General features: G+C 32.8%; 2 protein-coding genes across 15 annotated transcripts in view; one reads left to right on the top strand and one right to left on the bottom strand.

Annotated features, from left to right (window-relative positions):
• Positions 1-18,066, top strand: part of FANCL (FA complementation group L) — an 89,987-nt gene extending 71,921 nt beyond the window's left edge. For 6 of the 9 annotated variants that reach the window (XM_061432452.1, XM_061432447.1, XM_061432445.1 and 3 more), the window contains 8 exons: positions 1,844-1,876; positions 11,394-11,544; positions 14,084-14,167; positions 14,634-14,679; positions 14,760-14,841; positions 15,702-15,818; positions 17,096-17,167; positions 17,516-18,066. In XM_061432452.1, the coding sequence (XP_061288436.1) occupies positions 1,844-1,876; positions 11,394-11,544; positions 14,084-14,167; positions 14,634-14,679; positions 14,760-14,841; positions 15,702-15,818; positions 17,096-17,167; positions 17,516-17,551 (621 nt within the window). In that variant the 3' untranslated portion in view covers positions 17,552-18,066. The remainder of the gene's footprint in view (positions 1-1,843; positions 1,877-11,393; positions 11,545-14,083; positions 14,168-14,633; positions 14,680-14,759; positions 14,842-15,701; positions 15,819-17,095; positions 17,168-17,515) is intronic. The other 3 variants (XM_061432453.1, XM_061432448.1, XM_061432446.1) reach the window with 1 other exon arrangement.
• Positions 17,588-21,985, bottom strand: part of VRK2 (VRK serine/threonine kinase 2) — a 108,713-nt gene continuing 104,315 nt past the window's right edge. For 5 of the 6 annotated variants that reach the window (XM_061432438.1, XM_061432440.1, XM_061432439.1 and 2 more), the window contains exon 14: positions 17,588-17,964. In XM_061432438.1, the coding sequence (XP_061288422.1) occupies positions 17,620-17,964 (345 nt within the window). In that variant the 3' untranslated portion in view covers positions 17,588-17,619. Of the gene's footprint in view, positions 17,965-19,260; positions 19,299-21,985 lie in introns of all 6 variants that reach the window. The other variant, XM_061432442.1, reaches the window with a different exon arrangement.

The raw sequence follows: 21,985 nt of genomic DNA, 5'->3' as shown, positions 1-21,985 counted from the left end.
TCATTTTTTCAGTTTCAGCTCATTTGTGTCTGTGGATCTAAAGTGAGAATGTTATCGATAGCATGTAGTTGTATACCCACCCTGCCAATATGTCTTTTGATTAGAGAGTTCAATCCATTTACATTTATAGTTTAATACTGATAAGGAGGCACTTAACCTGTCATTTTGCTTTAGAGTTCAATTGATTTTTTTGGAGGTTAAACATTTAAATTCCTTTTGTCATATATTGTCCTGGATATTCTATATTTCCTCTATGGTTACTGTTAGGATTACATTTAACATCCTGAAGTTATAATCCTCTGATTTATACCAGCTTAACTTCAATAATACACAAACTTCGGTCCTTTACAGCTCTATACTGACCCTTATCAATTGTCAAAAATTACATATTTACATAGCATGTGTTCAAAACCATAAACTAATAATTCTTTTAAATGCATTTGTCTCGTAAATTATGTAGGAAATGAAGTGTGAAGTTACAAACCAAAGTTCCTGTTACATTAGCTTTGAGTAGAATAATTCTTAGTTTTAAAACATACGTTAAACTCTTAAATCATGTACCAAAGAAGGAGTGGGGTTAACAATCATTTTTATAATAATACTGCTTTTATTATTTGCCTCATGTACTTACCTTTACCGAGATCTTTAAATCCTCATAGGTCTCATGTTTCTGTCTAGTGTCCTTTCATTTCCACTCACAAGACTTTTTTTTTTAACATTCCTTAAAGGACAGGTCTAATGGTAGCAGACTCCTTTTGTGTATCTGGGAATGGCTTCATTTCTCACTACATTGATGGGTAATTTTGCCAGCTTTAGGATTTTTTGTGAATTTAAAAAAAATTTTAGCACTTTGAATATATCACCCACTGTTTTCTGGTCATCAAATTTCTGATGAGAAATCTGCTGATAGTTTCTGAGAATCCCTTGTATGTGATGAGTCACACCTCAGTCTCTTTGAAGGCTGTCTTTTGAAAGCTTGATTTTAATGTGTCTTTTGTGGATCTCTTGGAGTTCATTGAGCTTCTTTGATGTGTATATTTATGTACGTCACCAAATTTGGGGATTTTTTAGTCATTATTTCTTCAAATATTCTTTCTGCCATTTTCTCTTCTTCTTCTGGGATCCCACAGTCCACATATTGGTTAACTTGATGGTGTTGTACAGTCTCCTTAAACTCTGTGCACTTTTCTTCCATCTTTTTTCTTCCTACTTCTCAGACATAGTAACTTCTGTTGTCCTGTCTTTATTTTCACAGATTTTTTTTTGTCTGTTCAAACTCATCTTTGGATTCTCTTAGTGAATTTTTCATTTTAGTTATTGTTATTTTCTTTTTATGTTTTTTTCAAGGTTTTCTTTTTCTGTATTTTTTATACATTGGTTCTCTACATGTTACTTTAAAGCATATGTATCAGTTGTTTCAACTTTTTTGTCTAGTGGAGATACTCTCAGGTCTATTTTTGGGAGCTGTTTGTTTTTTCTGTTAATTTATGTTTTTCCTTTGAGTCAGGGCTACACTTTGTTTTGTTTTTGATGCCCTGTGATTTTGTTGTTGTTGAAAACTGGAAATTTTAATCATATAATGTGGTAACTATAGAAATTGGATTGTCCCCTCTCCCCAGGGAGGAAAGATCAAATTCTCTCCTGTTTTTTGTCAATTTGTGTGTGTGTGTGTGTGTGTGTGTGTGCGTGCGTGTGTGTTCCTGATTGTTGTAGGCCATCTTCTTGTCTAGGATCAGCCTGAGGTATAAACTTAGGGTCTTTTTTGAACCTGTACCTTTCCCTGGGCATGCAGAGTGACTTCCTAAATTTTCCTGTAATGGGAGTTGCCTTTTTTTTCTTTCAGTTGTGTTGCAGTACAGTTGACATATTGCACTGGGTAAGTGTGAGCTGTATAGCATATTGATTTGATGTATATGCATCATGAAATGAATAGCAGAATAAGTTTAGTGACTGTCCATCTCATATAGATAAAAAAAAGGCAAAAATTATTTTTTCTTGTGATGAGAACTTTTAGAATTTACTTTTAGCAAGTTTCATATACAAGTGTTAATTATATCAATCATGTATATTACATCTCTAGTATTTACTATAATTGAAATTGGAAGTTTGTACCTTTTGACCACCTTCATCTGATTCTTCTACCCTCCACCCTGCCCCCTCCTCTAGTAACCACAAATATGATCTCTTTTTCTGAGTTTGTTGTTTGAAGTATAATTGACCTACAACACTTTGTTAATTTCTAGTGCACAATATACAGTGATTCAGTATTTCTGTACATTTCAAAAACATCACCATTGTAAATCTAGTTTGCCATCTGTCCACATACAAATATACTACAATAATATTGACTATATTCCCCACATTGTACATTTCACCCCCATGACTCATTTATTTTGTAACTGGAAGTTTATAGGTCTTAATTTTCCTCACCTATTTTCACTGATCCCAGTTGAGTTGCTTTGAATGTTAGTCTTTAATACCTGACACTCAGAAGAGGAAAAAGAAAAATGTAAAGGGGGGAAGGGGCAGTGACTCACAGTACTCTGCAAGTCACTTTTGCAGGAGATTGAAGGAAGTGAAGGAAGAACAGTTGAAGGAAGTGCAACAGCGATATCCAGCTGCTTCTTTGTCTTTTCCTCTGAGATGAGAAGTGGCAACCAGTCATCAGATCACAGACACGTGATATTTGGAGGACACATCCTGTTCTTACCCTGACTCATGTAGACTGTGTGCAAGGTGTTCATGTAGTGTGTGCAGAGCTGCCTGTCAGGGAGCAGGGTGACGGGTAGCCCCTGTGAAGCTGAGCTGAAATTGACCAGAGTTGCAAGCCTTCAGTGGACTTGAGAGTTCCAGAATAGTTTCTGACAGTGCATTTGTTGTCTAGGTGGGGAGACGGATTCCTACTTTGCTTTCTACTTTGTAGTCTACCCAGAATCCTCATCTAATTAGCTTTACTTTTTTTTTTTTCTTTTTTGATGGTCTACAATATAGGATAGCTTTGGACTACATTGGAAGTGCCTATACATTTTCAACATACACTTGACAGAATTTATTTGCTTCTCTTTCCCTGTCTCCCTTATCTTTTTTATAAGCAGAGTTGCTACATTCTGTAATGGCTACACATGGAGTGAGTATGTTTCATTTGATTTTGGGCATATATACTCTCCACATGTCTTAAGAATAGTAGCAAGCGGTCAGTTATAGTAAAAGTAAACTATAAGAAGAGTTGATGTGTGCCGTATGGATTATATGCCAGAGAACAGTATTTGATTAAATAGATTTAGTTATACCTACAGAAAGAGTTGAGAACATCAATGAAGCTTGCAAATAAGAGCAAATGAACTGATATTTAAGAGATTTATCATCTCTTTAAAGATATCTTATTGGGAATATTGCAATTAATATTAAAATTAAATTTCTCTAAAAGTTTAATCTCTTGATATTTCCTTATTCTGTTGAAGCTTTTTGAATCCCTCAGAGATAAAGACAAAAATGATTATTAGAGGATTTATCTGCATGTATTATAGGAAAGTATAAAAAAATCAGAATGGAAAGCAACTGTTGCAAGTACCAGAAAATTATGCTATTAATTTAAGTGTCATCAGAGCACAAAAGATCACATTCCGGGACTGTGAGAAAATTATTAAAATACTGGAAATAATAGTACTTAAGATGAAGATATTATACTCTAAGATCTGGTTAAGTGACTGACATTATTATATCACTTCAGGTATTATAAAAGTAACAAAATGCTTTTAAAGATAATAAGCGTTACATTTTGAGATTGGCAGTGTTCACACTTTTCTGCTTAAGTGCTTTCCTAGTTTAACATAATTTAATAACAGTTATGAGGGAATAGCTAACATCTTGGTTCCCATATATATCCTTTCTCCTTCCTTGTTCAATATATACATATACAAGTGATAAAACTTTATTCTCTAAATGGTGGGTTAATGAACAGTTACTCTTCTGCCTTTGTCCTTGGTGTTAGAAATTTGGCTATTTTGTAAATTGCTATTTTGTAAATTGTTTAGCTCCTAAATGTTGAGAAATATACTACAAATCTGTTGCAAAGAAGGTACTGCTACATAGAGCCATTACTATCCAGAAATCAGATGAGTGTTTTTTAAAACAGCCTGGTGTGTGCATGCTGAGTCATATAGTCATGTCCAACTCTTTGAGACACTATGTCCTGGGTCCATCAGGCTCCTCCATCCATGAGATTTTCCAGGCAAGAATACTGGCGTGGATTGCCATTTCCTTCTCCATTTAAATAGGTTTTTTTGAGGTATAATTGATATACATTAAGCTGAATGTATTTAACGTGTATGATCTGGTGATCATTGAGAAATGTTTACATGGGTGAAGTCAACCCCACAATCAAGATAATAAACATTTCCACAGCAACCAAGTTTCCCTTCCCCTTTTGTCCCTCTTGTCCCTCCTCCTGATCCCCAGGCAACTACTGCTCTCCTCTCTAGAGTTTTATGTAATTCTATGTACTTTTCTATGTTAGGTTTCTTTCCTCAGCATAATTAGAGATTTATCAGTGTCACAGCATGTACTAATAATTCCTTCTTTTTATGCTGAGTAGTACTCCTTTGTATGAATGTAATCACATATTGTTTGTTTACCTATGATGGACCTGTGGGTTGTTTCCAAGATGTTACTGTTATAAATAAGGTACTATGAACATTATATGAATATCATTATATGAATATATGCTTTCATTTCCTTTCAGAAAATACCTAGAGTTAGAATGGCTAGATCACATAGGAGATGTACAGTTTTTTTTTTTTTTTTCCTTCTTGAAAAATACTGTTAAGAGAGCAAAAAGACAAGCTATAGACTAGGAGAAAATATTTGCAAGACATATAGATAATGCACATGTGCTTAGAATATACAAAGAGCTCTGAAAGCTCAGTAATAAGACAACAGCCCCAAATAGGCAGAATTTATATACACACACAGACATATGTATACATCCTATTTGAAATAATCCCTTTTATTACTATTAAAGCTTTATATAAATCAATTTTAAGAGGAAAGTTTATTCAAAATAGGCATATTTAACTCTTGGAGAATTGACCATATGTCAATATGTCACTTCCCTTTTTGGGACATGGCTAAGACTTAGATAATCCTTGCTCCCTACTTCACTTCCTTTGCATCCACTTTTTACTCAGCCTCATTGGTTCAGTTCATTTCATGATTGTGTATCTTGACAAAGCACCTCACCACAGCTCTACCAACACTCTTACCCCAGAGCTCTTCTAATGCTGGGACCAGTGATGCTTGTGTGAGCCACCAGGCGTACGTATGTATGCAGATCTGGAATGTGAGAGAATGTGTAACCCCACTTAGAGCAACACGACCAGTCAGGAATGGAAGCCAGTGAATAAATGCTCCTGAATAGTTTCTTGGGTGGCAATTCTGAGGAACTTTCTCCAGAACTTCTCACAGAGCCACCGTTGACCACAGTGACCATCTTGAAAGTACCTCCTTACTTTAGCTTTCTCTCTTCTCTTGTACTCTTTCCAGTCCCTACTCCCTCAGTCCCTAAGATTACTTTGAATAACCTATCTGTACTGCCAGCCCTTGCCTCAGACTTTGCTTTTTGGGGGAGATTTCCAAGTTAAAATTACCATTGCATATATCACTTAATGTTATAGCTACAAATAAAGATGATGTAGGACAGTGGTCCAAATACACCAGTTAAACTTATGGCGCACAAATTTACCTTCCTGAAAAAATCCTGGTGTTTGCCTTTTGTGTGTTTCATTTGTTCTTCAAGATTGAACAAAACCTTTGCAGCTCTATGTGACCTTCTAAGCAATATAACTTGACAATTCTTTTAAAAACTCAATTTATTTTAATTCAAAGAGTATACTAATCTCTCAAATGATGTCCTTACCCCTACAGAACTTTTTCTCTACAGTTGTTATCAGCTTCCTTTGACTTGTCACCACTATTTGAAAAATTTTATACACCTTCTATATAATGATGGGTCACAGCCACTAACTTCTTAGCTTATACTTGTTAACCAGTTTCTTTGTCAAACATAAAAAAGAGATCATTAACCTTTCAGTAATCAGGACTAGCATGTTTTGAAGAGTTTAGACTTTAGCATATAAACCACTCAGTGAGTGGTGCCAGTGGAAACCAGAGCACCAATTCCTTTCCCTAAATATAGCATTTTCATCTCCTTCCTTATTTGTTGGCTGTATGTCATGAGAAAAGGTGATATCCTTTGGGATTTCCGATATAATCTAGTTTTCTGATGGTTTATTTATTTATTAAACATAAAACAAGAATAACCAACTTTACCTTCCTCTGCTTAATTGTTGGGGCACTTGATTAATCACACTTCCCTGCGATAAAAATTGGCAAGCATTTCCAAAATGACTGTTTCAGTAATATAACTAACTAGTCAGGAGACAGAATATGCCTTTTAATTTTTTTGGTAAGGCCATAATTTGGTGACATTTGCCCAGAATGGTTCATGATCTAAAGGTTTAAATGCCAAATCTGTCATACCCAACAAACTGTTCAGAATTGTGTTTATTCAGAAATTTTTAGTGCATCAACACAGGGATCTCGCATACAGTTCACCTGTATACACAATGGTCCAGGTATCCTAATTTCAGTGCAGAGGATTTCATTAAATGCCTTAGGTGAACCCAATGTGAAATTGATCTCTTAATATCTTTATGCCTGCTCTTTTCAAATCACGTCAAGATGTCTTTTTTCTTTGAGATTAATACATTTTTTTTAATATTCTGACCATTGCTTTTCACACAAGATTGGTCTCCATCTCAGAGACTCTCTTCCCTGTTAAACCTAGCTCTTGAGCTCCCAATGCATGGAATGTTACAGATATAGTTTTCCAATGTCTGGTGGTTAGTCTGTGTCTTTTTTTTTTTTTTGCCTGTCACTGCCCAACCCCACATAAAAATAGAATGAAAAATACATAGATAAAATAATATGGTTGGTATGCCATTGAAATGGTGTGCTACAAATCTTTGGAGTAGGTAGAGAATATAGAATGTGCTCTTCTCATCTTGTTTGATATTTTTTAACTTTCTCAGGACTTCTATTTTAATTTGAAAAATGCTTTAAGAACAAGAGGTTGTTTAGCATCACATCCTCTCCCCACCATAGCACGGCTTACGTGAGAAGCTTCTACATCATAATCTTGGTTACTGGGGTACTTTTCTTCTCTGTAACAATTTATTGCTTTTGGGACACTAAGCCTTTTCTGTTTAATTGTTTTATTTTGCTAACTTCTTTCGTCTTCCGCCTACAGCTTTTTCCCTCTATTTCTTTTAATCAGGTGTATGTGCAAAAACGATTGACATTTTCCTTTAATTAATGAAATAATCAGTTGCAGTGTTCCATATGTAATTTTTGGATGTTCATATTTATTTCTTTTATATTTCTACTAGAAATTTATGATTTTATAAATTATTTCAAAACTCAAAAGTTTTAGAAGACTGAAATCTTGTCCCTATATTTTAGAAAATAATAGCAATTGTATAATGCATTTTTGACTTCTCTCCTTAAATATGTGAGGATAGAAAATGTGATCCAAATATTTTTATCCTGGTATAACAGTTATTTTAATTAAAGAGGAAATGTTTGTTCTATAGTGAATCATAAATTATTTATAATGTGAAAGAAAATGTTTATAAACATAAATTGGAAATAAATGGGAGTATTTATAATAACTGGCATTTTGAAAGAAAATATATGTACTTTTGAGTGGACAGAATCTTCTATTTTATGAATTTTCAAAGTTATATTTGAATTCTTGACTTTAGATCTGAAAGTCACCTTAAAAGTTATCTATGCTTTTGATTCTATGGCACACTCACATTTATGGACATAATATTAAGGCTTCAAGAGGCTGAGTATGTCTTGATCAGATACTTTGTTACCCTACAAGATTAGAATGGTGATATCTTTGTGAACTGGGTTCTTTTATCTTTGTATTGGAGATCCTAACATAGTCCTGATGCATGGTTGAAATATTAGTTTCATTAAATTTAGTACATTTTTCACTATACACATCATGAAATGATAGTGGACAGACCTTTTATTTCTGTTTCTATCTGTGCTCTTTTGTGATTATACAAATAATATATAATATTGTGGGGAGCCTGGACAAGTACAAAGAAAATAAAAATTGTCATTAAAAGAGTCGTTTTAAAAACCATACTACTTAGCGACAAATGAAGCCCTGAATCAGAATCATTGGTGTTGAATCATAACAAAGCCATTATTACATAATGGATTAAGGGCCTATACCATGGTCCCATAGAATTTTCAAAATGCTCACATCTTCAGTGGCGTTCTGTAATAAAGCAGTGACTAGTAATGGGAGGGCTGTAAGAAAGAAGCCATACCATGGAATTGAGCTATCTAGTTATTGAAAGAAAAGCTACTTTGGGAAAGCAGACTCACCCCCACCCCCCAATCCAGTATACCTTGTTTTTTGTACCATCCTCTTAAATCGGAGGCTTTGCTCATCTCTGAAACTTTGCACTTTACTTCATCATACCTGAAACTCTGCACTTAGAAATAATGTCTAAACTTATGAGGTGAAGTATTTTTTAAATGATTATGTGAAGTTTTTCTCTGGGAAACTTTATCCCCTATTTAATATGTATGTATGTATTTTGAAAGTTGATTTTCAGTAAGTAACCTTTTATATTAAGGGTGTTAATCCTTTGTCTAATGTGGTGCAGATCTTTTCTGATTTGATAGGTTGTGAATTTCTCTAGGTCAGGGACCATGTGTACAAGATAGTTTACAATGCAAGTAGTATGCATTTTACAATTTGTTGAGGGTAGATCTCATGTTCTTTGTTAAGAAAACCCCAAAAGGACATAAGGAAACTTTGGAAAGTGTTGGCTGTATCTATTACCTTGATTGTGGTGATGGTATTATGGATATATGCATATGCCCAAAGTCATCAACCTGAATACACAGAATATGTGCAGTTCTTTGTATGACAAGTATACCTCAGTAAAACTATTAAAAATCCCAACATACTGTCTAGCAAATGGTTTATTGTATTTGCATCTAATGGTTAATGACTTTTATTGTAAGCAAAGAAATTACAGTATTAGATTTACAGAGTACAAAAGTCCATTACAGTAGGAGGGCTATGTCTAAAGGAAGAAAATTCAGTTAGAAGGTTGTTTTAGTAATCTACTTAAAACTATGCTTAGATTCCTGGCTTAGGCAGTAGGAAAGGTAGTAGTCCCTTCACTAAGAAAAAACAAAACAGGAAGGGAATTCTTCTTTGGGAAGATGATGACCATCTCAGTAGGGTGTGCAAGTTAGACAGCCATATAGATATCATCAATATAGAAATGACTAGTTTTGGATTCTCTGGGCTAAATAAATTGTGAATTATCATAGAGAATGTGGTTATTGAAGCTTGGAGTAGTAAATATACCCACAGAAAGTATTTCATTTTATTTTATATAAACATATCTTTGTATGCATATTGAACAATATTAACTGTAAGTCATGACAAAGAACTGTGGTTTTAATCACTGATAACATAAAACATAATTTGCAAGCTACTTGTAAATAATGGTAATCCTAATAAATAGAATGATGAAGGTCATCAGTGGTTATAGGTTAATGTCAAATAGTTTAGTTCAATTTAAACAAATATTTATTGAACAGTTTTTAGAATCTGTGTTGCTTTTATTCCATGGTAGTATCACAAGGACAAAAACATCACTTTGAGAAGAACTGCACTTAATGTGTAATGTAAACCAGGAAATCATAGTATCAGGTTTGTAGAATACAAAAATCAATTGCAATGTAAATGGTGGGTTTAGGGAAATATAACTAGAGGGGAAAAAAATCCAGTTGGAATGTTGACTTACATGGTTTTAAGAGAGGGACTGAGACGTTCAAGGCTTTATTTTAAATAGGGTACCCTGCAGGAAGGTAGATGAAGTCAAGGATGGCAAATCTAGATATGGAAATAAGAATAATGGATTATTTTGATAGTATAGAATACTAAGATAATTACCAAGAAATGTTAAATATGGACTTACGTCTCATATTAGCTTTTGAACTTATTAGGTGATAAGACCAGAAATCTACAAGGGTCAAAACTGGTTTCTTAGTTGGGTATATAAAGAATGATGGTGTGTTCAGTGAAAGAGGAAATAAAGGACATCTCATAGTTTTAAAAAAAAAAAATACTTGGGAGTCTGTAGTTTTTTGATTTCTGGATTCTGGCATTTAAACTTGTAGATAAGTATGATATACTAGAAGAGAACAGACATCCTACCCTCAAATTCCTAAAAGGTTATTTTTGGACATTACGTTCTAGTTCCTACTCTTTTTTTTTTTCTGTGTATAGAAGGTTAGAAGAATTGAAACTACCTTTGTGAATCTGAGCTATGAAATCCATCTATGTGTAAAACCCTGCTGAAGTGAGATGAAATAGATTTTTCTTAAGTACATAAGTATCAAATACATTTTTAAAGGAGTTATTTCTTTTCATCTTACTCAGGGTGTATCATATTCTTAAATTATTGGCTTGTATCAGTTATTTTGGATGAGTACATTTGCAGTATTTTTGGTGACTTTTTTTTTATTTGAAACAATAAAATCCCTAATTCTTTTTTAATGGTTTTAGTTTTCATTGCTTTTTATATAAAATATTTAGTAAATAGTTGTATCTTTTTAATCATACATTATTTTTTGAGAAACTCTTGACTTTGAATCAGGTAATTATAAATTGATTTTTAAAGTCAGTGACAGCTTTAATTCTTGTTATGTAGTGAAATGTATTTAATTCCCATAAAGGATTAATGCCTGAAATACTGAATTTAGAGACTGGCTAAAAATTTAACATCAAAAGAAATCTTGTAATTTCTGTTTGAATTCTTTAAAAATGAAGAAAGCCTTTTCATAATCTATGTCTAATTAAGTCTGCAAAGTTACTTATTAATAGTGTATAAAAGAGCACTGTAAACACAGTGCTTGATAACTGGGTAAACTTTTTCATATTAAAAATTGTGTAGACTGCTGAATATATATTATATACATTAGTAGTTTAAATATACTTTGTATTAATTACTTTTCCATACATATAGTACAAAATTAATCATAATAAAAATAAATATGGTTTTTAAGAAGTTTACTTGGTAAGTGCACAGTTCAGTGACAGTCAAAGAAGAATTCTGTTAATACTAATAGTGGTGAAGAGATACGAAGCAGGGAGAGTTAACTTGTTTACTAGAGCCTAGTTTTAGCTGAAATGAAACAGAGCTTAAAACTTGTAAACTGAGTTGTAAATGGAAGATTATCTGCTATTGATAGTCATGCAACTTACTCAGCTTTCACTTGTCTTTTCACAGAGCTCCTTAATAAGCATTTATACTCAGTTTTTGGCAGCATTGGAATCACTGAAGACATTCTGGGATGTTATGGATGAAATTGATGAGAAGACTTGGGTACTTGAGCCAGAAAAACCCACACGGAGTGCTACAGCACGCAGAATTGTATTAGGTAGGGTAAAAGAGGATTAAGGAAGTTTTTTGTTTTTGTTTTTTTTAAAGATGTTTGAGTGTATTTTGTATTACTCTGGAAAAGGAATCTAAGATGACATTGGATTTTAGATGAGACTTTTTTGTATGAGGGATGAACTATGATTTATTAGTACATATTTAAATGTAAATATTTTAAGTAGAAAGGACAAGTACTGAGGTGTTTCATTGTAAAAGGTGATGATCTAATCCATGGATGTAGCATTCAGATAGTGTTTAATTAGCTTTTAGTTAGCATGGAAATTGTGGAGTAGATTTTTTTTTTAAACTTCCATTACTTGGGAAAAAGCTGTTAGAAATAATGAAGTCTTCATTTGTGAAACTAGACAAGATTAGTACGAACAAGTCTGGGAATATTTTCTAAGAGGAATGTAGAGGAGGATAAAAGAACCTGAAGTGGGCCATGCATGCCATTGAAGAGTAAAAAGAAAGCTTTACAAAATAATAATTGAATATATTTTAAGTATTGTACTACTTAGTATTAAGTATTATATATTAATTATATTAGTATTAATAATAAAGTATTATAATAGACTTTCTTTACTATAAATATATGAAATTAATAAGATAAGGAATAACCATAAATATCATCCTGGCAATATTACCATATTCTATTTACTATGAAATTACTGTTTTATATATTATTATTATGAGCAAGCAATACATGAAATCAGTTTTAAAGTTCAACCTTTCAAGATTTTAGATGTTTTAAAACTATATTTGAGATCACAGTAAATAAACTATAATTTTAAGAAGGATATTTTGATGTGAATCATATCCAAATTACTGAGCAGTTTGCATAGTTTCTACCTAGGCATAATAGATTATCTAGGTGGGGAAAGGGATACGTTACTACGAGAAGTAAGAGAAGTGCAGCAGTTCTACAAATAGTACTGTTACTTACTGAGTTTGAAAAAGTCTTAACAGTATTTAATTTAGAATAATTAACCAAGTTACAGTATATTTGTGAACAAGTATATATTAAAATGAAAATATTGTCTCCAAAGAAGTATAGTATTAATGGCCCCATTATATAATTATTTCTCCAGGTTATGGTTAAATACACTTTTTACTTTATTTTTCAAGGTTCAGCATAAACAACCTTGGTTTTATTCACTTTTTTTTTTTTTAATTTTATTTTATTTTTAAACTTTACATAATTGTATTAGTTTTGCCAAATATCAAAATGAATCCGCCACAGGTATACATTCACTTTCTTTATATATTTACGTTTTAGCTACTTTTTTTTTTGCTTCAGGCATTGGTTTGGCTTTCTAGGACCAAGTTTTCAGCAAATTAATCAAAAGGTTTGATAGTATGACCATTGTTGTTAAGTGAAAAGTAGTTTCTGCAGCCATTAGCAGATGATATTGCTAAAGGCTAACGTGAAATTTGTGTTCGTGGTAAAAAATGCATTAAACAGTGAGATTATAAGTTAACTTTGTAATTTTGTTTTTCTTATTGAATTACTGTACTCATTTTTTATTTTACTTGATTATCTCTTTTTGCCAGATCTGTAATAATTGTATTTATATTGTTGCCAACCTTAGCCAAAGGATTATGCTATAGTGTATAGAATTTATCAAGACATTTTTACCATAAAAATGAAATCCAAATTAACCTTAAACAATTACACTATATGTACCTTCAATAAAAGCAATAACATTTCTGAAATTTGTACTATAGTATAGTTAAAATTTATTGAAGAATGTAGTATCAAGTAGAAATTGCTTACTTCTTAGATTTCATGAACTGTTAGTTGTTTTTGATATTAAATGAACAGTTTCCAAACATTTAATATGAATTGAACCCTTTGTTAGCCTACATAGGAAATCTTCACATGGAGAAACAATGTTTGTATAAAATTCAAATCTTAAACACTTATTTTTACCATTTATTGTATTTTTAGTCCTTTATGTTCTTTTCAAGAAAGTTATAGAAGTCATTTAGAGTATTTTTCAGTTTGTAACTTGTAATTTTTTATATTAAAGATCTTTATTACTTCATAGAAAATTGTAATTCAAACTTTAATAGAATTCCAACCAGAATTCAGGTGGCTCAGTGGTAAAGAATCCACCTGCCGATGTAGGAGAGATGTGGGTTCAATCCCTGGGTTGGAAATATCCCCTGGAGGAGGAAATGGCAACCACCCCACTGTTCTTGCCTGGAAAATCCCATGGACAGAGGGACCCAGCAGGGTCTTCCAGGGAGGGTTGCAAAAAGTCAGACACAACTGAGCAACTGGGCGCACACACACAGCTTATGAATTGGCACTGTTTTTTGAAACTCAGGATCCCAAATCTTTAGTCATGATCAAAGTTTTAAAATTACTTCACTTCTTTTAAATTATGAATTAGTAATGTATTTACTTTTGTAAAAAACCATATAAAACAATCTTTCCTTGGATATACAATGAACTAAGTACCCAGACAAATTACTCCTTTATATTTTTTTTTATGAACCGTTCTAATTCTAAAAGCTTTAATATTCTTTTATTCTAGGGAATAACGTTTCAATAAATATAGAGGTAGACCCCAGGCATCCCACCATGCTTCCTGAGTGCTGTTTTCTTGGAGCTGACCATGGTATGAGATCTCAGGTTTAAATGTTTTTAACAGAATCATAAAATCCTTGTCCACTACTGTAATAATTAAATATTCTAATGTATTAATATACTAATGGTAAATATCTTAAATGAAAATGTCTCATCGTGAACTCTACTTCTGTGTTTCTTTATATATATATATATATATATGTATATATGATTTAGATTTTCTAGTAAAATAGGAAACGAAATCCTGTAATTAACAAATACTACGTATATTTCAAATTTTGTAACTGCATGATGGTAGACGTTAACTAAACTTGTGATAATCATTTTGCAAAATACAGATTCCAAATCATTATGCTGTATACCTAAATGTATAATATAGTGTTATCAGTTATATAGCTCAATAAAGAGACAAATTCTATGCCAAATGTGACTTTAAAAATGAAAGCAGCAAACCCTAAATTGACATTTTTTTTTTCTTTTTAAAAAAATATCTAAAGTGGTAAAACCCCTGGGAATTAGGCTGAGCAGAAACATACATTTGTGGTAGGTATCTTTGCAATACAATTTTTACTTTTTTCTATGATTAAACAAATTTAATAACAATTTTTTTTTCATACTTTCAGGGATCCAGAAAACAGTCTGTTACAAAATTTGAAAGATGTTTTAGAAATTGACTTTCCAGCTCGTGCTATCCTGGAAAAATCTGTAAGTTTTGTCAGTGCTTTGATATTCCAAATGGTATTGCATAATGAAACTTAAATGTTCTTTTAGGCACCAGAGAAAAATGAGGCTGAGAGGGAAGGAACTGGAAAAATATTACAACAGATTTCTGACCTGCAAGCAACAGTTGCATCAGAGAACTTATTAACCTTTGATTGGTGTTATAAGTGTACTTTTTTCATGGTCTTCAAGCAGTAAAGTGATTAATGACATCTTTATTATTAAAAATAGGGGGAAAGTTCCAGTATAGCTAATGAGATGTTTGGATTGTCTATACTGTCTACTTATGGCTTACTGAAATAAAGTTCTAATTAGTTTGAAAGAAGTCTTTGTGAAAGATGGCAGTATAGTTTTTTAAAACTGAATAGATACTACTACATTGCAAAAATAATAGAAGTGATTTATGATGAACGTGGACTACTAAATTGGTGGTATGTTTTTGTCTTTTTCCTTTGTTATGTACTTTTGAAGTTTAGTATAATCACAAACTGATGTCAATTCTTGTTTTTGCATTCTATCGTGGCATTATATTGATGTACAAACTAGAAAAATTACTTAAGCCCAAACATCTAGTGAGCCAGAAGTAGAACCTGTTTTTTAGTATATCTGTGTTTATTATTTACTGGATGAAAAAGGAAGCCTTCTCTTGCAAATAGCTTTTATAAGGTGTTAAACAGTGATGTGACTGTATTTTCTATAACATAACATAGCAATATAGTTACCTTTATAAAAATGTTATAAAAATTTAACTTGATCTAACACCATATTCATTCTTTACTTCACCTTGTGTATTCTTATTTCTTTTTTCCTCCCACCCATCCCCAAATATTTCTTCTCTTTTGAAGGATTTTTCTATGGATTGTGGGATTTGTTATGCCTATCAACTTGATGGTGCCATTCCTGATCAAGTGTGTGATAATTCACAATGTGGCCAGTCTTTCCATTATATATGCTTATATGAGGTAAAAATAAAAATATCAGCAAGACTTGACAGTGTAGGAAATACACATGTGAAATCTAAAATAAAACCTGTTTAGTCAATAGTGATCACCTTTTTTGCCATTAGCTCCTTTACCATTCATTCCAAATGCCGTGTTTCACTTCTTCATGGTTACTGATGAACTTAGAAATGTTCTAAAGTATCCAAGAAGGGGGGACATGTATCTAGACTATATTCATGGATTTTTCACTGATGTATAACAAATTAAAGATTCTGATGGAACATTGGAATCTTGGTGTAAATATCTCATGTAACCACAGTGTAGACTCAAACAAGTAGGACTAATGGTGGCAATAAAGTGAAAGGGAGCTAGTACTACAGAGTACCTGTTACTTAAGAATAGAATAAATGTTAATCCTACTTTTGATATTAAGAATGCATTTTGTGATGTGAATATCTCACAACACTTAGTCAGTGACGCTTACTGTTTATTGTATGTTAAGTCTGCTTTCACTCCTGTCTGCAGCCGCTTGCTCTCCAGCATTTATCTTAGGGCACAGTGGACATACAGTTACCTATGTGTGCCTCTGTCGACAGAAACAGCCTGGCATTGCATAGTGCTTTCACTGTTCAAAGACTTCCTTAAAATCACCTCATGATTTTTGTGATTAGTTTAGTGGCTGGTGCTATCTGCAGTTTAACAGTGGAGAATTAGGTAGGGATGTCAATTTACCTTATATAAAATCATAAAATATGAGGTCTAATTATAGAGATACTCTTAAGGGAACATATGCTTTCTTTTGTAATAATGAAAATTCATTTAATTTTTAAAAATGGGTTGCCTCCTGCTTGTAATTAATGGGTTGAGAATTAACCCCACTATTGGTGATTAAGATCAGAATTAATACCTAAATTTTAAGAGCCTATAAAAGTACCTTATATAGCAGGAGTTCTTAATTTGTGATTCATGGATTTAGGTTAGGTCTGTGAACTCCATGGATTTGAACACACTATTTTTGTGTACAGCTGTGCTAGGGTAGAGAAGGTGCATGCATTTTATCAGGTTCTTAAAGGGGCCTGTAATTTGATTATCAATCAGTGGTACAGACCTTAAAATCCATACTGGTTTCCCCTTGTTTTTTAGCATTTTAGTAGTTTGGTATTGGCTCAGAAAATGCTTCTCTTACTCTTGCAAATCTTCTGACATAAAAATATAATGTACTCAAAAAGAATGAAATGATATTTAGAGTACCTGTAATCATGTTAACATTCCTCCTCTTCTCTGTTCAAAATTTTCAGTGGTTGAGAGGACTACTGACTAGTAGACAGAGTTTTAACATCATATTTGGTGAATGTCCATATTGTAGTAAGGTAAGCAAATTATTTGTCACATTTCATAAAACTGTACCTAGCTTTCAGTAATGTGTTTTAGAAGATTTATTTATATAGTATAGAAGATTTATATATATATACATGTATATAATTTTATATCAGTATATATAAAACTTTTAGAAACATTTAGGTCAATTTATTTAAAAAAAAACTTCTAAGATAAATTTGCCTCTATTAATATTTTAATTTAAAGAACTCTGTTTTGATCAAAAATAGGTTAACCCCTTTTCTAGTTTTCCTAGATCTGAATCTTAAGTATTTTATCTTATTTATTCTTACCTATCATTACAACATTTCTAATATAAAGCATTCCTCTCTTTCTATAAGCCAATTACCTTGAAAATGTCTGGGAGAAAAGCCTGAAATAAGAATGCAGCATTCCTGTGAACAGCTAGAAACTTAAATTATCAAAAGGATTTTATTTGATAACTTCAGAGAAAATATAAAGCAAGACATACTAATATCAAAAGAAAAATAATGGTAAAGCTATAATAATATATATCTAGTTTCATCTCTTCGCTAAATGTAAACTGGGACACTGTAAGCCAAAATCCTGTAGAACTGTCTAATTCTGTGACCTCCATACCAGTTGTAGAAGTGTTTGTGTACCAAGATGGAGAGCTTGACTTGTTGAACATATCTGGATTGGTAAAATCTTGATGGGGTTCATAAAATGAATTTGGGAATTGTATACAGCTGGATTCGTGTGGAGAACTTTTTACATCATTTTGAAATTCTTGAGACTCACAATATTTTTGTCTTCTTCTTGTGCTTTCCTATGAGAAAATACATATTTATTATGTGTTAGGTTTGAGTTATCCAAGTATTTTAGTGTACTCTTTTAAGAATGCTAAATAAAATGTGTTACATAAGATCAAGTTTTTGTGTGCTTTTTCATTTTTCCTGAGAAGTTATTTTTAGGTTCTGGATTTTAAGTATTTATAAAGCATCAATCAATCAATCTGGTTAATTTGATTGGATCTTTTAAACCAAGAAGTAGGCTATTTCTTAAATAATTTATAATCTAAAAATAGGATAGCATATGAAAATAATGATTTTTTTGGCAAGAAAAAAACCAGGCTTAATCTTATGGGGATAAGAGAAGTCATCATTAGAAGGCTTTTTGGTCAGTAATAATTAAAGATGCTGGAAGCACTGGAGCACGATGGTCCTTGTGTACTGGGCACCCACATAGAGTGGTATCAGCCAGTGGCCTGTCCACTGTAGCTTCCTGCCCAAGCACCCTTATCTTCCCATAACAGACCTCAAGAAGACAGCTGGTAAAAATCTATTTGTTCAGAAATTGACCTGAGAAAAGATGCTCACTCTAACCTCCTCTGCAAAAAGGAATCAGTCTATACAAGTTAGTTTTACCATGCCCAAAGAGATGTCTTGAAGGCTCTTCAGCTTTTCCATTAAGAAATTACTGAGATAACTATAAACTGCTGCCTGAGAGCTAAGAAAGTCACACAAATGAAAGTTTCCTAAAGTTTTGTCAGTTTAATTCACTAAAAAGGCAAAATGAGTTAATAGTTATTCCAGTAGGCCAATAAAGCATAGTTCTTTCACAAAGAAATATACCATCAAATCGTATTTCTAAAGGATAAGAGCCACAGGTAAGCTAACTTAAACTGTATTTACATACAACTTAACTTACATGTAGAAACGAATGATCTAGTTAGTCCCCATCTAGGTAAAAATAGAAGTCGACTATTGAAATTTCAAGACAGTCCTCTCCTGTGTGACCTATATACCTTGTCTCTCCTTAAGCAACAACAGATGATGTCAAATGGGAAAGCACTCATGGAAGGATTTAACCCTCAGCTGTCTTCCTGAGAGCTCTGATTGGGAAAGACAGTCTATAGTAGGACTGGATAAGTGGCTCACTGACTGCCTGTTTATGAGTAAAGTTTTATTGGTACACAGCCCTACCGACCACCACTACTTTGCATTAAGCAAGGGATAGCAAACAGGCAGTATCTCACATCCTCCTTACTAGAAAACATTGCTTTTAGTAATTAACTGAGAACTACTAGACATGGCAAAAGGCAAAAAAACTGGAAGAAACTCACATGTTCTTCAACACTACATCCATACCTCAGAATACCACCTAGCAATAAGAAAAGAATGAACTATCAATAAATGCAAAATTTGGATGGATCTCACACACATTATGGGGAAAGAAATAAAGCCAATCTGAAGTTACATAGTGTATAATTTGGTTTATACTGACATACTCAAAATGACAACATTACAGTGATGCAGAACAGACCAATGCTTTCCAGGGTTTGGGAACTGGGGAGACCATGTCACTGTAAAGCAACATGAATTCAGTTATCATTACCAGGATACTGAAGATGTTAAAAGTATAAAAGAACATTAGGAACTACACAGTGCTGACAGATTTGACAAGTTACATGAAATGGACAAATTCCTTGAAAGATCAATTATAAAAATTGACATAAGAATAAGAAGAAAATCTAATAATCATGTGACAGAGAGTAAATTCATAATTTAAAATTTTACAACAAAACTATAGACTTAAGATAGTTTTCTTGCTAAACTCTCATTCATGAAAGACAAATCTTATTGAAACATTTTCTGAAAATAGATACTTCCCTCTAATGTAACTTGCACAGTGACTGAAAAACAAAATCACACAAGGATACGGAAACAAAAAATTACAGACCACTCACTATCTCTCATCAATAGAAATATAAAAATCTATAATGGAAAAACAGCAAATTGAATTCAGTATGACAACACATCATAACTAAGTGGAGGTTATTATACTAGTAAAGATCAAAAATTATATGATCTGAACACATCCCAAAAAACAATACCCATTCCTGTCTAAAATTTATTCTTCAGTAAACTATAAATACAATGAAATTTCCTCAGCCTGATAATAAAAGGCATTTAGGAAAAATCTACAGCTAACATCATACTTATGGTGAAAGAATGAATGCTTTCCCCCTAAAATGAGGAATATAAAGTTGGATGCCCACTCATTACTACATTGAATTGTCAACATAGTATTAGAGGTCCCAGCAGGTGTAATAAGACATGAAAGAAATGAAAGACATGAACATTAGGAAGAAAACTTTCAGAAAACATGATTGATTATGTAAAAAATCCTAAGCATACAAAAGAACTACTAGAACTAATGAAGTGAATTGCAGGAAGATCTCAAGACACAAGGCCATTAAAATTTCATTTCTACATACCAGCAACAAATAACTGGAATATGAAGTTTCTGAAAAATGACATTTACAATAGGATTAAAAACCAAAATACTGAGACATCATTTTAATGGAAGCAGTGTAGGCTATCTACACTAAAAAATGTTTAAAGAAACAAATGGAGACAAGTGTCAAGTTCTTGCATTGGAGAATTCAATGTTGTTGGGATTTCAGTTCCCTTTAGACTGATCTTTAGATTCAGTGTAGTCCCAATTAAAATCCCACTCTGCTGTTTAGTGGAAATTGACAAGATGATTCTTAAATTTTTAATGGAGGGGACCAGGATCTAAAATGGCCATGGCATCTTTGGAGAAAAGAAAGGGGCTGAAGGACTACCTGATTTCAGAACTAAGGATAAACAAATAAATTGATCGAAAAGAGAGTCTAGAAATAGACCCATGTTTATATAGTCAGCTGACTTCTGAAAAGGGCTCCAAAGAAATTAGAAAAATCTTTTTAAGTATGGTACTCTGGGACTTCCCTGGTGGCCCACTGGCTAAGATCCTGTGCTTCCAAAGCAGGAGGCCTCGGTTTGCTCCCTGGTCAGGAAACTAGATCCCATATGCCACAGCTAAGAGCCAGTGCAGCCAAATAAATAAATATTAAAGAAACGGTGCTGGGATAACTGGCTTACAACATTGAAAAAATGAACGTCAACCTCTGTGTCACTCACACCATACCCAATTGATCTGAGATGGCTCATAGACCCAAATATGAAAGATAAAACTATAGACCTAAAAGATATCAAAATAACTTTGTGATCTTCAAGTAGTAGGCAAATTGATTCACTGAATTTCAAATAAAAACAGTTTCTGTGCATAAAAGACTAAATAAATAGGCAGGATGCACACAAGGAGAACATTTCTGCAATATAGATATTGAACAGGGGACAGGGAAAATACAGAGAATTCCTACAACTTAAAAACAATTATCCAAATAAAAGATAAAAACACTTGAAAGGGCACTTCACAAAGGAAGATATATGAGTGGATAGCACAGGAAAAGGTGCTCACCATGATTAGTTATCAGGTAAATGATAACTAGAATGACTATGAGATACTAATACACACAACGCTATAATGGCTAGAAAGACTTACAAACACCAAGTAGTGCAGAGGGAGGATGTGGAATGGCTGGAATTTGCATACATTATTGGTGGGAGTATAAAATGGCAAGTATCTGTTAGCTTTTTATAATGTTGAACATACATCTCTCCTGTTATCCAGCAATTCCAGTTCTCAGGACAAACAGAACATATCCATAGAAGGACTTGTGTCATAACTGCAGACAGTGACTGGCCATGAAATTAAGATGCTTGCTGCTTGGAAGGAAAACTATGATAAACTCAGCATATTAAAAAGCAGAGACATCACTTTGCTAACAAAAGTCCATATAGTTAAGCTGTGGTTTTCTCAGTAGTCATGTATGGATGTGAGAGTTGTACCATAAAGAAGGCTGAGTGCCAAAGAATTGATGCTTTTGAACTGTGGTGCTGGATAATACTCTTGAGAATCCCTTAGACAGCAAGGAGATCAAAGCAGTCAGTCCTAAAAGA

Source organism: Bos javanicus, chromosome 11 (genome assembly GCF_032452875.1).
Source record: "Bos javanicus breed banteng chromosome 11, ARS-OSU_banteng_1.0, whole genome shotgun sequence".
NCBI lineage: Eukaryota > Metazoa > Chordata > Mammalia > Artiodactyla > Bovidae > Bos > Bos javanicus.
The sequence above is the reverse complement of the archived record's forward strand: the minus strand, read 5'-3'. Positions and strand labels throughout refer to the sequence as shown.